At 43.3% G+C, this 13,663-nt stretch overlaps 2 protein-coding genes across 3 annotated transcripts; one reads left to right on the plus strand and one right to left on the minus strand.

Moving 5' to 3' along the window:
* The first annotated feature begins 2,161 nt into the window (after positions 1-2,161).
* LOC133926815 (N-(5'-phosphoribosyl)anthranilate isomerase 1, chloroplastic-like) lies at positions 2,162-4,571 on the plus strand. Of its 2 annotated transcripts, none has more exons than XM_062372926.1 (5): positions 2,162-2,316; positions 2,741-2,800; positions 3,391-3,737; positions 3,821-3,981; positions 4,215-4,571. In XM_062372926.1, exons 2-5 carry the CDS (start codon positions 2,743-2,745, stop codon positions 4,438-4,440), a joined length of 792 nt encoding a protein of 263 aa, XP_062228910.1. In that variant the 5' UTR covers positions 2,162-2,316; positions 2,741-2,742; the 3' UTR covers positions 4,441-4,571. The 2 variants fall into 2 exon arrangements, with proteins under 2 accessions (XP_062228910.1, XP_062228911.1); XM_062372927.1 differs by lacking the exon at positions 2,162-2,316 and adding an exon at positions 2,333-2,649.
* A 4,612-nt stretch (positions 4,572-9,183) lies between these two features.
* Positions 9,184-12,879, minus strand: LOC133926817 (alpha-amylase type B isozyme-like). Its single transcript, XM_062372928.1, has 6 exons — positions 12,716-12,879; positions 12,426-12,561; positions 11,510-12,318; positions 11,190-11,437; positions 10,516-11,100; positions 9,184-10,410 (listed from the first exon to the last, which is right to left on the minus strand). The coding sequence occupies exons 1-6, from the start codon at positions 12,812-12,814 to the stop codon at positions 9,807-9,809; spliced, it is 2,481 nt and encodes an 826-aa protein (XP_062228912.1). The 5' UTR covers positions 12,815-12,879; the 3' UTR covers positions 9,184-9,806.
* Between the last annotated feature and the right edge of the window lie 784 nt (positions 12,880-13,663).

Consider the following 13,663-nt stretch of genomic DNA (forward strand, 5'->3'; position numbering starts at 1 on the left):
TCATTCCAGTTTCTCTCTCTTAGTTCCCTTACCTTACGTGCAAGTTTTTTCTTTCCGATTTTAATTTTTGTTTTTATTTTCGGATTGAAATTTCAGCACATTGTGAGATTATTTTTCTTGTTGCTAGAAACATAAAATTCGTATACACACGCTTATATGATGAGGTCTTGAGTTCCTTTGCATCTAGACAATTAATTTGGAGAGTTTCATTGCTCGGTGTTCATCTTTTCTTGTTTCTTTGCTAATTGTGATCTTTAAAGTACTAAGATACATGAATTGATTTTAAATGGAACATATGGTTCATATATCACCCGTTGAGTCGTGTTGTCTTAATTTTCTTTTGTTAAAACTTTTCTCGAATTTTACTTCTGCTTGAGTTTTGAGGTACGTTGGGTGATTAAAATAGGAGAATAATATTAATTTCATAAGAAATTTATTGAGGCGTCTTACCCCTCTAGTTGCCAATCTTATTGGTACATGTTCCCTCCCTTCCCTTCGCCTATTTTTTTTTAATGATTTTTCGATTGCTTAATGGTGTATCCGTGTAGGGTTTTGTGAAAAAGGGCCGGCGGTTGATGGACAAGGTGGGCTTCCGTCGCGTCGATTTGGAGGTAACTGATTTTCTCATGGTTCGTTTGCCTTCTCCATTAGTTGGGAAGATTCGCCAAACCGAGCCCACGCGTGGATTCGAGTGGAGCAGTAGACGTTTCCCCGCGATGCTGGTTGCCCTGTGTGCTCCTGCATTTGTTCGTCACTTGCCCAAGTTCGCAACTTTATTTCTCACTTCAGTTCGTCAGAGTATGGTAGGTCAGAATATGTACACATATTACACCGCAGTTGTTCTTCAAGGACCAATTAACCTTTCCAAAGGCCAAATCCAAAGTGTTTGACTAATCTCGCTCCTACGTTTTTCTCTTCTGTCTTTGGCCTTTAAGTATCATTGACGTGTGTCATTGCCATATCCAATTTGTATACTTCTGTGTTAATATAATTTTGAGTGTTGAAATCCCATAAACAAAAGAACAACAAATAACGAAGGAGGATGTCAACTGAATGGACTGAACTGCAGCAAAAAATGCAAAAGCTCTTAGGCACTGAATCCCTGAGCATATGCATTGGCTCTTAATCTTTTTTAGTAGCAGAAGATTTGCATGTATGTATAGTGTTTATTCATGCGGATATTTCTGTCAAAAAATTTTGTTTCTTTTATTTTGGGTATTTTCATAGTCTTCTATTATTTCAAGTTTGATTTTCCCCTGATTTTGCATCATTTAATTCATTAGTTCAAAGTGCGTCAAATTTTCTTATTTTCCCAGAATTATATAGTTTTCCATTATTTGTGATTTTTGTTTGATTGTTTTTCATTTTTCATTATTCCAATGTGTCCATTTCCTAATTTTCTTATCCACATCAACACAAAGGTACTAAGCTGGCAAATTGGCAGAATTTTGGTGGAGGGTGGGTTGAAAAATAGGTTGAACCTGTCTCAGGGATTTGGATTGGGTTGAACGGAAAATTTTGATGGGCTGGTTTGGGTGGATTCTCATGACCATTCTTTGGGTTGGGAGAGATTGAGTTCCCTAGGTGTTATTATGATTTCTTTTATATTTCGAAAATAAAAAACTGCAAAAATGTGTCTGTTTGAAAAAATTGTAAAACTAGGCACCTGTCGTCCGCTCTTTTAACGGACGATATGTTAAAATAAATAAAAATATAGCATTTAATACTCTCAAAATCTAAAATATTATCGAAATAGTCATAAAAAATTCTAAGAAAAATGGTGTAGAGGATGCTATAATTTAACTTACAAAAAGGTTTAGATAAAACTATGATCTGAGAAATTTTATCTAAACTTTTTCTTTTTTTTATTTCTCATTGTTAAGGTAATTGTTTGAGTTAAAAATTTTTGGAGAGCTAAGTCATAGATTCCTATATACAACCAATTTTTTAGAATTTTTTATGACTATTTCAATAATGTTTTGAATTTTCAGAGTAATCGAATGTAATCTTTTTTATTTTTAAACGGGTGGTGGTAGTCTGATTATGCTAGTTTTTTCAAACGGATGTCTATTTTTATAATTTTTAAATATAAAAATTAAAAGGACTGTTATTGCATGGCTGGGTTTGGGTTGGTTTTCATCCCATTCGCAGCCTACTCCGTCTGGGCGCCGCTGAGGTCGGTGCTAGTCAGAAAATGCCTGCCTGCGTGCGGGACAGTCAAATAATGGTTGGTAGGTGAGGATTAAAAGAGGGAAGGTTTGGTGAATGCAGAGCTGCTCTGTGCCTGTGCATTCTCGTCATCGGTTACCTCCCCAGGTCCACGTCTCTCTCTCTCTGTTTGTTTCTTCCTTCTGTCCGACGTTGATCAAACTCCCTTCCCTCGTTTGCCATCGCTCAACTGGCGTTCTTGTTCGCGAGAGACGGCTAATTGTTTCTGACGTAGTGTTCATCTTCTTTGGGTAGCAGTGTTGAGTTCTTGCCCGCAGTTTTATCGCCGTGTAGGGGATACATGAGCTTACTGGTTCAATCCAGATTTTGTTCTAAACTTGGATTCGAAATCCTCGAAAGACCATTAAATTTTTGAAAAGGATCCCTCAGGCTTGTCACCTCGTTGCCCTGAAATTTCTTCTCCGATTGTCGATCACCAGGGTGCAGTGCACGCCACCTGTTCGATATAATGCCTCCTTCATAGTTTTCATTTGCTGTATGCCTGTCTGACTGTTTGATTATGTCGTAACAGCGATGGCGACCCCAGTCTCCGCTTCACAGTCGCTGCGGATCGTTATGCCGACGTGCAGTGGTGAGCTTAATTGTTGTTCTGCTTAGTTTTCTTCAGTACATATTTTTGATCTATTTACATGAGTCGTGCTGGTAGTGGAATCTAAAGTATGTATTGGATACCTTTTTGCACGTTCCAGTTTTCGGAGTTTAGCGGTCTATTTGTTCTTCAGCAGTTGTTTGTTGAGGAATACAAGAAACCTTTTAAAAGGTCATAACAAATGTATATGTTTCCTCACCAGGAACCCAAAGCGTAACAATTGTAAGCTGGGTGCTTTTGCTATTATTAAGATTCTTTTTGGAATTTTGGGGGATACTTAAGATGGATTCAAGCTTCTGAATTTTTTTTTTGATAAACAATAGCCAAATAGGTTTTGATATTTCTTAGAACAAACTTGATGTTGCTTTCAAGGTTGGTATTTTTTCGGTTAATCCTCCCTGAGATATATTGGCTAGTGAGGGTGGTTGTCACTCCCAACCTGGGTTCGATTCTTGCCTCCTACATTTTTATGCTAGAGTGGATGTCTCTCCCATAGTCGAGTTTTTTTAGTTCATAAAATCAGAAATGTCAACATTTGTATTCTCAGTTCTTACACTCAGTACCTTTTACAGGGAGTCCAATATTGCCTGCAGTTAAAATGACATGTTTGGCTAGTAAACAAACTATTGCTGCCATGCCCTTGTCATCTACTTTGGAGAACGCCAAAAGAAATGAGCCTCTAGTCAAAATGTGTGGCATTACATCTGCAAGGGATGCTGAATTGGCTGCAAAAGCTGGAGCTAAACTTATCGGGATGATTCTTTGGCCCAACTCCAAACGTTCTGTCCCGTTGCCAGAAGCCAAAGAGATATCGAGAGTAGCGAAATCTTATGGGGCTGAACCAGTTGGTGTGTTTGTGGATGATGATGAAGAGACCATCTTAAGATCATCCGATTCATGCAACCTTGAACTTATCCAGGTACACTTTTGCTACTATTTTCTACACTCTGTAACTGCAGTAGGAGAAACCTATTATCTACTGATCCAATTGCGTGTACATAGCTTCACGGAGATAGCTCCCGAGAACTACTTCCTGTGCTTTGGAAGAACAACCGAATTATATATGTCCTGAATGCTGATGAGGATGGCAAACTTATTAACACTCCTCCAAGTGAAGAGTATGTCCTTGATTGGTTTTTGGTGGACAGTTCAAAGGGTGGCAGGTACATAATCGTAATTTCTAGTATCTTGATGTTTGTTGTTTGTCTGTCCCACCAACATCAGCAATGTTTTATTTCTGATTTTTGAGCTATATATGCTCAGCTATTTGTAAACCTTACATGAGCCTTTTTTCTTGATAGCATTTGTTTTTGGTAGTTAATAAATTAGTTGTTTATGGAAATTGTAGCTGGAGTGAATAAATACAACTGACAAAATCTTTCGAATCCTTTTGCAGTGGTAAAGGGTTCAACTGGGAGAAATTTCAAATGCCATCCGTCAACAGCAAGAATGGCTGGTTATTAGCAGGAGGCCTTCATGCGGATAATGTTTCACAAGCCGCTTCTGCTCTAAAACCAAATGGCCTTGATGTTAGCAGTGGAATATGTTATCCCGACGGCCTACGGAAAGACCCAATGAGAATATATTCCTTCATGAGCAGTGTAAAAAGCTTGAGTTTCTGACAAGGTAATAAAGGCAGTATGTGTTATTCTATGGTTATAGACTCTTGATACGGTATGTGAAAATTAAATGATGGAAGCGAAGATCTTTGTCATCAACCTGTTGAATAATGGATAATTTTTAATTTTTTTTTTATGTTTGACCAGTTGTCTCTTTTGCTGCTTGTCATTAAGGCTATTTTCTTCACCTCTATTTCTCAATTTGTCGGTGCTCTCCCCAAAAGTGAAACGCATGTTGAGGTTTTTATTTTGCTTCACTACTCCCTTCACCCAGGAGCCGCTCATAGAGTAGGTCAAGTGGCGGGGTATGTAGTGTTACCTAGATATTAGTGTTTAATTTATTTATTTTTTGCTGAAACGGACACTTCAAATCCGAGTTGCGGCACCCGTGTCGGATTCTGAATTGTATTTCACGTGTCCAAATTTTCTTCGCCGACTCAGACACCCGAATCCAAGTCTGACTTCAACACCCGTGTCCGTGTTTAGGTAACACTGGTGATATGGCCACAGTGGAAACCACACCTCACTGATGCTATCGAATATATAGGAGTAGTCAATGGTCCCTAGCTAATGTTTATATTTGAGATTTGAATGTTGGATTCCTTGGTCGAATATTTGATTTCCATGTTAAAACTTCCAATCTTTCAGTTACAATCCAGAAAAGTCCCTACTTGAAAGTAATTTTTCTACTACTAAAAGATGACACATTTTTCTTGTATGGAAGTCTGGACCCAAGATAAAAGTTGCTCAATTCCTAGTGGACAGATTTTATTGAGTTTGAAGTTGATTTTGTTATGTCCAGATCCAAGTTAAAAGTTACTATCCTTAGTTGAAAGAGAGAATTTCTTTAAGTTGCAGGTGAACTTTAAGTCAAAAGCAGGACAATGCAAATCAAAAGTTGTTGTCTGCAAGTTGAAAGGGCGGTTAGTCATGGAGAAGTTTGATGCGAGGGATATAATTGCTAATTGACCGCATTAGTTGGTAGACAACCACCGAATATATGCGCCATTAGTTGGATCGATATGGTTTGGTGTACTGAACTGCTATAAAAAGGCCTCCCAAGTGATGCCATCACGAGTAAGGATCCATGTTTTAAGAATTCCATCCCACCAGATATTCGTTCGACCTATCAACTGGTGTGGTGCAAATTCAACCTTATCCTCTAGTGTTATTCGACACCCATTCATGATCTTCTCTATCTTGCATAGTCAATATACAACATTCGTGGGTGCCCCTGACCCACCAAATATGCTTTGGGTTTATTTGTTCCTGAATAGTAGGAACCACCCAGACAACAACAACAACCCCGACTACTGTTTTGGATCCATTGCCTGGCTATTATAACCTCCAGTGCGGCCTCGCCATGACCTTCATTGTGGTTGCTAGTGCAACCTACACAGGCAGCCACACGAGCACTCCTTTTTGGGGCATAGCTCTAACCAACCAAACATTAACAAGGATGCGATCAATAGATGTTATCTTATCCAAATAAACACGCAAAAGAAAATATTGATGGAAACATAAATGCAATGCTTGCTTATGTAACCCATCCTACTATATAAAGTGTATCAAAATTTGAACTTAGTTAATCTTATGTTAGATTTTAATTATAATTTGTCTAAGTTAACAATTAACTACCCTAAGAAACTACGATCTAACTCTGATACCAACTATAACACCTCAGCTTAGATACATACCTAGCTACCACACACCACCTAAAACTTACTAAGTCTAGAAATTATAATAAATTTTGGCAGAGTCACCTTGTAAATATGTGCATCTTAGATAAGGAACTCATATAATAACCATAAGCGTATCGTATAAGCAATAATTATCCATCACGTCCCAACCCAAAGACCCAATAAACACGACCACTCCAACCATAAGGCGATCCCAACCATATACGTGTTTGATTGAATAAAATTGTCAAACTAGAGCTCCAATGGATTAATATGAAAGACTAAATATAGGTAAATATATGTGTGTGCTCAAATTTAGGGTGCTACACCCATCCCATGCGTGACAATCTATTGGTACTAGATAAAATATAAGAATGAGTAAAAACACTCATGAAGTACCGTTTGAAACCAGAAGAACTTCATCAAAATCAATTAAAAATGAGAATAAACATAATTTTCCTTTTCTTTAAAACATCAATGAAATAGTAGTTTCTGTCTGAAATAGATAAAACCTGAATACATCCTTAGTATTTATTAGTAAACCCAAGCAAGTGGGACCAACACTTACTCACATGACATGAATATAAGAACCAAACCACGTATTCATGGATTGGAATAATCCATGGAACGTGAATGATATAAAAAGATCAACACAGGGAAACATGAATTATTAACATCAACAACATCATGAAATATTGAATTAGGATATCACACGAACACATTTATCATGAAGGAATAAAAAACGGAATAAGAAGAGGAAACAAAACCATACGCCACACATCAGTACAAGTTCATCATGCACTTGCCTTAACAGTGGCGAGAAATTGGTGTCACACCCTTTATACCGGAACTTCCTAAAGTTGTGGATTAATACTACACTCAATATCTATTCCATGATATCCACTTATCTATAATCATGATACACATCGATGCTAGCAGTAACATGCTTAAACATGATTTTCTCGGTGTGCAAAATACTGACTTAATTATCTAATCACTTGATATTTTGCGCACAACTTTTTAATCTCCTTGACCAAATGCAACAAATAAACACATCTTAGATATCTTCTAAAAATTTCCTACAACTTCTAAAAGTTTCCTACAATTTTGTATTATGGCTTTTGAAGAAATCTTTCTCTAACTAGGTCAAAAACAAATAAACAAAATACTACATAGATTAAAACTCGCCAGATAGCAGCACTATTTAGATAATTTCTCCTAAACCGCTTATCCAAATTGAACAAGACTAGCTCCATTGGAAAGATATTAATGATAACTATATATTTGGTTTTGAGCTTGTTGGGATCTCGATCGCAACATAGTAAATAATACTAACACAATGTGCAATCACATAGTGGTGGACAGGTATTTCTTGGTATATTGACTGTTCATGCCATCACATCAAGTGGGTGGGGGCATTTATAACCATACCTCAACCACTCCACTCATCATTCACTAGTGCCCCTTGTTCTTTAGAATGTTCTCAGGATATTCAAAGGTATTGCAGCCACTATACTCTTACAACATTGCATTGTTCCAAGATGTGACACATGTCCACGGGTACGTGTATCGGACCGTCCTTTTTCATCGTGGTTGGCTACCTTCGGGCTTCCCTTTGGCTTAGTTCCCTTCGGGTCCTTTTGCTTCCAGTCTATCTCTTCGGCATAGATGCTATGTACTTCGTGTCTTCCCCCTCACCAAGGAGCTCTTTGAGCCCCCTTGCTGCCTTCAATGAATCCTCGGGACCTTTGCTGCCCATCCTTGACATTGATCTTCCTTTCAGCTCTGTCTTTGAAAGACAACTTCCGAAACCACTTTATTATTGTGCTATCACTGCCCACTCTTGTTAGGGATTTGGCTGGCCGAAGTCGAGCAGGGAACTGGCTTGGTACCAATTCCCCCAATAGAGCTTATGGCCAAATTTGGCACCGATTATTACCTATTTTCGATTTAATCCTCTTGCACATAAACGGTCTACCGATCACGAACTTTGGTGGTAATTTCTTCCATCCAATTTAATTTTTCAAACATCTACGACCGACAGATGGGACAGACACCGCAATGCTCCAGGACAGGCACAACACATGCATGCCCTGTAATGATAGCCTAGGTTGACCATCTAGGCAGACATGGGTCTTTTTGTTGGGCCCACATGTAAGGCTCCTATTCCTTTGGAATATAAAGGGAGGAGAGTCCGTCTTGGGAGAAGGAGATCTTTGTAACACAGAAGCAGACTCCATGGGAGGAAGACATAAGATGTAGGGCTATTATCCCATGAGGGATCTGAACCTGGATAATCTCTCGTGTTCTTAAGTAGCATACACATATATTCCCACGCACACACCCAGAATGCAGATCATGCACCCGTCGTTCGGTACATCCCGAAATTATTAACAGGGGTTAACTCTCGACACGATTTTTTATGAATTTACGAAATCCCTATTCTTCCCTTTTTCTTTTCCTCTTCTTGCTTCCTCTACCTCGGTATGGCTTTCTTTTCATGGCTGCACAGCAACCGCCCACCAGCAGAGTGCACGGTGCACAACAGCAGTCTTGTAGTGCAGTGACAGCCAAGGCTAGCGTCAGGCCGCACAAGGGCAGCAGATCGGTGGCAGCCGGTGAGGGAATTTGACCATCGATGTGGTGGCACACCGAAGGCGGAGGAGTAGGTGGCTAGTGGAGCTAGGGTAGAGGCGGTGTAGAGACTACAACAGAGATGGCAACAGGCAGGTTCGGGCTTCGGCAAAACTAGGTGCGGTGGCCTTCCTTTATATGGCTCTACTCTGATGGGGCGTGACAGTGCCGACTATTTTTTCTTTTTTCCAATCAATTATCTGGTGCATCCAAATTCAAGTGTCCATAATTTCGTGATCCGAAGTCCACAAGCAACATATGAGCGGTTAAACTGAATTATTTTGACGAGCTCTACGCATCTATGGTTTCCGATCGTCCATCCAAGATACAATAAAAATAGTCAACTTTTTTTTCTCTTTATTATTCCCTGTCAACACTTTATTGTTAAAATTTTGGGGTATTACACTTTCTCTACACAGTGTGTATTTTTGAACTCTCTATATACAAAGCGTAATGTTGAACGCTGTAGAAAATTTTATTCGAGCTAGTGTAGTTTATCCGTTCTCCAGCACCATTCTAAGTTGGTCGCTTGTTGGTGGTATAAGGCACCGCACACCCATTGAATATTGTTGTTATTTCACTATGTTTCCACTGCACTCTTAATGTTTGCTGAACTATCTAGCTGAGTTAATCAGTCACACCCATTGAATATTGTTGAACGGATGTGATATCACAATTGTGCGTACTCTCATCGATCATGAGACAAATATGGATATAATATCACAGGAGATATTAGAAGTATGTGTTTAGATTTGTGTTAGAAATACTCTCACAACATTATAATTTGCCTCTAATATCACTGCAAGATTTAAATACATATTTCTTTTATAACATCAGGTTAAAAATTGCTACACAGCTAAGTAAATTATTGCAGTTACCAGTAGTTTTTTTTAGGGTTGCTAGTAGTTAATTTAAGCATGTGCCACTCAAGGAAGAATATCCTTTGAGTTTCGGGCAACGTATATAGTTGGCGACGTGTCCGAAGAGAGCGTGGTCTTATTGTTGGTCGCCAAACGCCACTGGCCTACTGGAGTCGTCGACGATGCACAAAGCCCCCTACGCACGTCCAACGACCGCAATATTCGACTCTGTCCTGTTCAACTCCGGCGGGAGCGCAGGCAGCGTCGCGTCGTCGGACTGCAGGACGGTCATTGCCTGCGCGATGGAGGGCCGCGCGCCGCGGTCAGGGTGCGCGCACCACAGCCCCACTACCAGCACGCGCTCCATCTTATTGCCGTCGAGCTCATCGCCCCTCAGCCTCTCGTCCACCACATCAAGAATCCTGTTCTCGCCGTAGAGACTCCAAACCCATTTCACCAGCACGAAGGATCGGTCAGGCGTGACGTCCACAACCGGTCGCCGGCCGGAGACAACCTCCAGCAGGACGACGCCGAAGCTGTACACGTCGGACTCCGTGCTCGGACGGCACGTTTTCACGAACTCCGGATCGATGTACCCCGCGGTTCCAAGCACGGCCTGCGTCGTCTGCAACCCGGCGCCGTGGTCGACGAGCCGAGCCAGCCCGAAGTCCCCCAGCTTGGTGCCGTGCGACGAGTCGAGCATGATGTTGCTAGGCTTGATGTCGCCGTGCACCACGCACTGCTCCCCCTCCCCGTGGAGGTAGCGCAACGCGGCTCCCAAGCCAAGAATAATATGGTACCTGCACGTACGGTAAAACCCGGCACGTCAGGAAATGGTACAAAGGTGTAAAAGTTAATTTATGGGTACATTAATTACTTGGCTAATTTTGGCGTTAATTAATTACCTCTCTGGCCATGTCAACAGTTTGTCGTTGCTGTAGAGATGCCTGTCGAGGCTGCCTTCTGCCACGAGCTCGTACACAAGCAAGAGCCCCTTGCGGCTGTCGCACCAACCAATGAGCCGCACAAGGTTTCTATGCTTCAGCCGGCTTACGATCGTCACTTCGGCCTCGAACTCCTTTCTCCCCTGCACCGACGACCCCGGCGAGAGCACTTTGATGGCGACGTGGCGGTCCTGGTCGGCGAGGTACCCGCGGTAGACGGGGCCGAAGCCGCCACGCCCGAGCTTGTTCTCCTCGGCGAAGTTGCCCGTCGCCGTGGTCAGCTCGCGGTAGTAGTACCGCCTCGGTCCCAGCCCCTCTTCGAACTCTGCTTGCACGAACTGCTCCTCATCGTCGGAGAGATCAATCTCGTGGGCGTTCTGGTGCCACCGCTGCCTCTTCCGGCGCCGCAACAGGAGCATTACTACGGCGCCGCAGGTGAGCAAGGCCAACAGCGGCGCAATAGTGGCGACAACGGGGATCGCCCACCTCCGTGAGTTTTTCTTGGAAACTTTGGACGACGGCTGCGTGTTCGTTTGCACGTCTGATCTGGAAGATCAAGAGCATGTCGATTTCATGAAAACTTGCTGAGATTGAGATTTGGATAAACAACATTATATTGCACAATCGAGCACTACCTATTCTCCCATACTGCGTAGTCATTTCCACTCGTGGACAACTGAAACCCCTGAAGAATGGTCACGCTGACTTCGTACCTAGGTCCAACCTTTTGAATCACCCTCCCGTCGATCTCCGCGACATACACGTCGTTTTCAGCGAGGAGAATCCGCAACGTGCTCGCCGGCCCGATCTTGTTCCGCTTCCTGATCGCGATCATGGTAGTGATCGCCTCCTTCATGCTCGGATCAAAGAAATGATCGTAGAACTGTAATTATGCGAAGAACTCAGCATGTAAAGATAGAACACTAACTATGTAGCAAGGAATGGCTGAACGTACGATGCAAGGGGTGCCGGGATGCGTGAGGATGTAGGCGTAACCCTGCAAGACTTTCTCCGGCGGAAAAGGCCAGCTGTGATGCGTCTTTGACCCGGTGTCGTGGTTGTCGACGAACGTGACGGCTTGAGCCGGCCGCAGGCCGAGCAGTCCGGGCGCCCTCCCCTTGGCGTCCTGCATCCTCCGTAGCTCGCTGAAGTTGAGCGCGGCCTGGAGGACCCCCTTGGTGGTGTAATCGAACGCGGCCGCAGGGCCGCCCACGGCGTCCACCCAGTCCGCCAGCACCTGCCGGTGCGCGTCCTGGTCGGCGCGTGGCTTGCCGTCGTCCTTGTACGCCAAGTTCGTCCATATCTCGGCGACCGCGAGATCGGGCGCGGTGCTGTTGATGTACATCTTGGCGACGCCTGCGGAGTAGCCGTTGGCGAAGTCAAGACGCCACCCGTCAAAGCCGACGTCGTTCTTGAGCCAGTTGAGCCACTCCGAGAGCTCGCTCCAGACGCGGTCGTTGAGGTGATCGAGGTCGGGGGCAGGGAGGTAGTCCAGGCCGGTGTCGGCGTTGCCGGTGCCGTCAGAATAGCTGTCGTTGCGGCAGATCATGTGGGGGCCCCAGTCGAGGCGGCTGTCTGGTGTGCCGCCCTCGAAGATGCTGTAGACGCCGCGGCCATCCTTGTGCTCGGCCGTGCGGTGGTTGATGACGATGTCAGCGACGCACTTGATCCCCTTGCCGTGGAACGCAGCGATGAGGGCCCTGAGCTGCGTCTCGTTACCGTATTTCGACACGTTCAGGTCGTAGAGCCGCCCCGGAAGATAACCTGACATTTGCATATGGCTCGAAAGTTTTAGTGCTTTTACGATCACCTGCGCCGCGCGGGACAACTTGGAGTACCACATCAATTCTTGCGAACGCTAGCTGTCTGACCTTGCGCGTCGACAGAGTGCGACGGCGGTGGCAGCCATACATGGGTTATCCCGACGCTGGCGATGTCGTCGATCTGGCTTCTCAGCATGTCGTACCATCCAGATCCGTCCTTGCTCCATGATTCCCAATTGAAGGCCTACTGCCACGAGGAGTTAGGGATCAAATCCCATCTCTTGGGTGTTCTCGACCCAAAAAGGGAAAAAGAAAAGGAAGGACAGAAGTCTATAGAAAACACATACTAGCAGAAGTACTGAACTTTGTGAGATCGCATCTGAATATGATATTTTTACCTGGAACATGATTTGGCCGAGCGCCGAGTGGGACGAGAAGCCATGGATCACAAGAAACAAGGACAAGCACAAATGTGATTTGCTAATTCCCATATGCATAGTTATTTTTAAGTGTGCAATAATCTTTCAAAAGTAAAGTTGTAAACCCCAACCCACAAGTTATTAATATGCTACCATTGCAAGACGTGTGAGCATCGGCGTCCACATACTACTCGGACAACTTAATTGTGACATTGACAAACACTATTTGCTCTTTTCTGCTATTTTTCTCCAACTAGTCAAGTCAAATCGTGTCCATAGTCGTTGCATGAATAATGATTGTTGGCCAAACGCATTAACTCAGAATTTCGCAAGTGAAGTAGTTTTCTGCATAAATTGTACATCACAAACGTGCCATACATGAACTATCATTGTGCGTAGTGATCCGTCAACTTGTGGAACAGAGAACATGTCTTTATTTGAAGAGAAGTTTTGAACTGGTCCTCTTCGGTTTTTGTTGGGGAAAATGGTACCACACTGATTCTCTCATAATAAAAAATCCTAGATAAAGATGGACAAGACTAATATAATAAAAAAGAGGTTCTGGAAACTATCTTGTAGAAATAGAGCCGAAGAAGAAGGCCAACGATAAGTACGGAAGCCGTAGATCTCATAGGGCACACTAAAGGCTTCCAGGGGCCCAAAGGGATACTGAGTGAAAGACGAAGACCTAGAGGCCAAAAGCACTCCTGTGGGAGTCACGGACGAAGAGCGAAGCGAAAGGCCAGCTACGACAAAGCGAAGGACTTGAAGGAGAACCCGAAGGTGATCAACCATCGGCCGAAGGGAGGCCCGAAGAGGATCCACCATTGGGCCGAATAGTTGGCCGATGGGTGCGGTTGTAGACACGTGCCATGTTCTGGATGATATAATATTGTAATAGTATAGTAAGTTTAATACCGCTGTAAT

The sequence above is a fragment of the Phragmites australis genome, chromosome 8 (genome assembly GCF_958298935.1).
Source record: "Phragmites australis chromosome 8, lpPhrAust1.1, whole genome shotgun sequence".
In the NCBI taxonomy this organism is placed as follows: Eukaryota; Viridiplantae; Streptophyta; class Magnoliopsida; order Poales; family Poaceae; genus Phragmites; species Phragmites australis.

Bases quoted from the DNA above. Each gene is read 5' to 3' on its own strand.
- LOC133926817 (XM_062372928.1), bottom strand. From the start codon at position 12,814: ATGCATATGGGAATTAGCAAATCACATTTGTGCTTGTCCTTGTTTCTT. The intron at 12,562-12,715 runs GTAAAAATATCA...TCGTGGCAGTAG, and splicing joins TCGGCCAAATCATGTTCCAG to GCCTTCAATTGGGAATCATG. The intron at 12,319-12,425 runs GTCAGACAGCTA...TGCAAATGTCAG, and splicing joins GCACTCTGTCGACGCGCAAG to GTTATCTTCCGGGGCGGCTC.
- LOC133926815 (XM_062372926.1), top strand. From the start codon at position 2,743: ATGGCGACCCCAGTCTCCGCTTCACAGTCGCTGCGGATCGTTATGCCG. The intron at 2,801-3,390 runs GTGAGCTTAATT...TACCTTTTACAG, and splicing joins CGTTATGCCGACGTGCAGTG to GGAGTCCAATATTGCCTGCA. The intron at 3,738-3,820 runs GTACACTTTTGC...GCGTGTACATAG, and splicing joins GCAACCTTGAACTTATCCAG to CTTCACGGAGATAGCTCCCG.